This window comes from Terrapene carolina, unplaced genomic scaffold, assembly GCF_002925995.2.
Source record: "Terrapene carolina triunguis isolate 2854851 unplaced genomic scaffold, T_m_triunguis-2.0 Scaffold618, whole genome shotgun sequence".
Lineage (NCBI taxonomy): Eukaryota > Metazoa > Chordata > Testudines > Emydidae > Terrapene > Terrapene triunguis.
In genome coordinates this window covers 107706-108138 of record NW_020664969.1, presented here as the reverse complement: position 1 = coordinate 108138, position 433 = coordinate 107706, and the positions used below count along the sequence as shown (strand labels likewise).

Below are 433 nucleotides of genomic sequence, written 5' to 3'. Positions count from 1 at the left end.
TAGCTAGAGGCTCAGATACCTCCTCTATTAGCTCCTTGAGTATTCTACATGGGCGTACAGGGTGGTCATACATGTTAACGTTTTCAGAAGGTCTCTTTCTATAAGTCTATAATATAGAACTGAACTATTGTTGTATGTAAAGTAAATAAGGTTTTTAAAATGTTTCAGAAGTTTCATTTAAAATTAAATTAAAATGCAGATCTTATCAGTTTAGTGTGATCCTTGCCCTTGCTTTTCCTTGCTGAGTTTTCCAATGTCTGGCATGTATTTGGATACTTTAAGCTGCACACAGACTTCGGAGTGATCAGTTGTTAACCTTTCTGAACATTGGTGGAGCTGGTCCCCCGGGCCCTGAATATTCCTGGAGCCCGGGCACCACGGGCCCATACAACTCACTGCCTTCCTCTGCTACAGGCTTCCTGTGCGACCTTGG

General features: G+C 42.3%; 1 protein-coding gene across 1 annotated transcript in view; it reads right to left on the bottom strand.

The window, feature by feature from the left end:
* Positions 1-73, bottom strand: part of LOC112125646 (zinc finger protein 501-like) — a 32384-nt gene extending 32311 nt beyond the window's left edge. The window contains exon 1 of the mRNA XM_026659286.1: positions 49-73. Within this exon, the coding sequence (XP_026515071.1) occupies positions 49-73 (25 nt within the window). The remainder of the gene's footprint in view (positions 1-48) is intronic.
* Between the last annotated feature and the right edge of the window lie 360 nt (positions 74-433).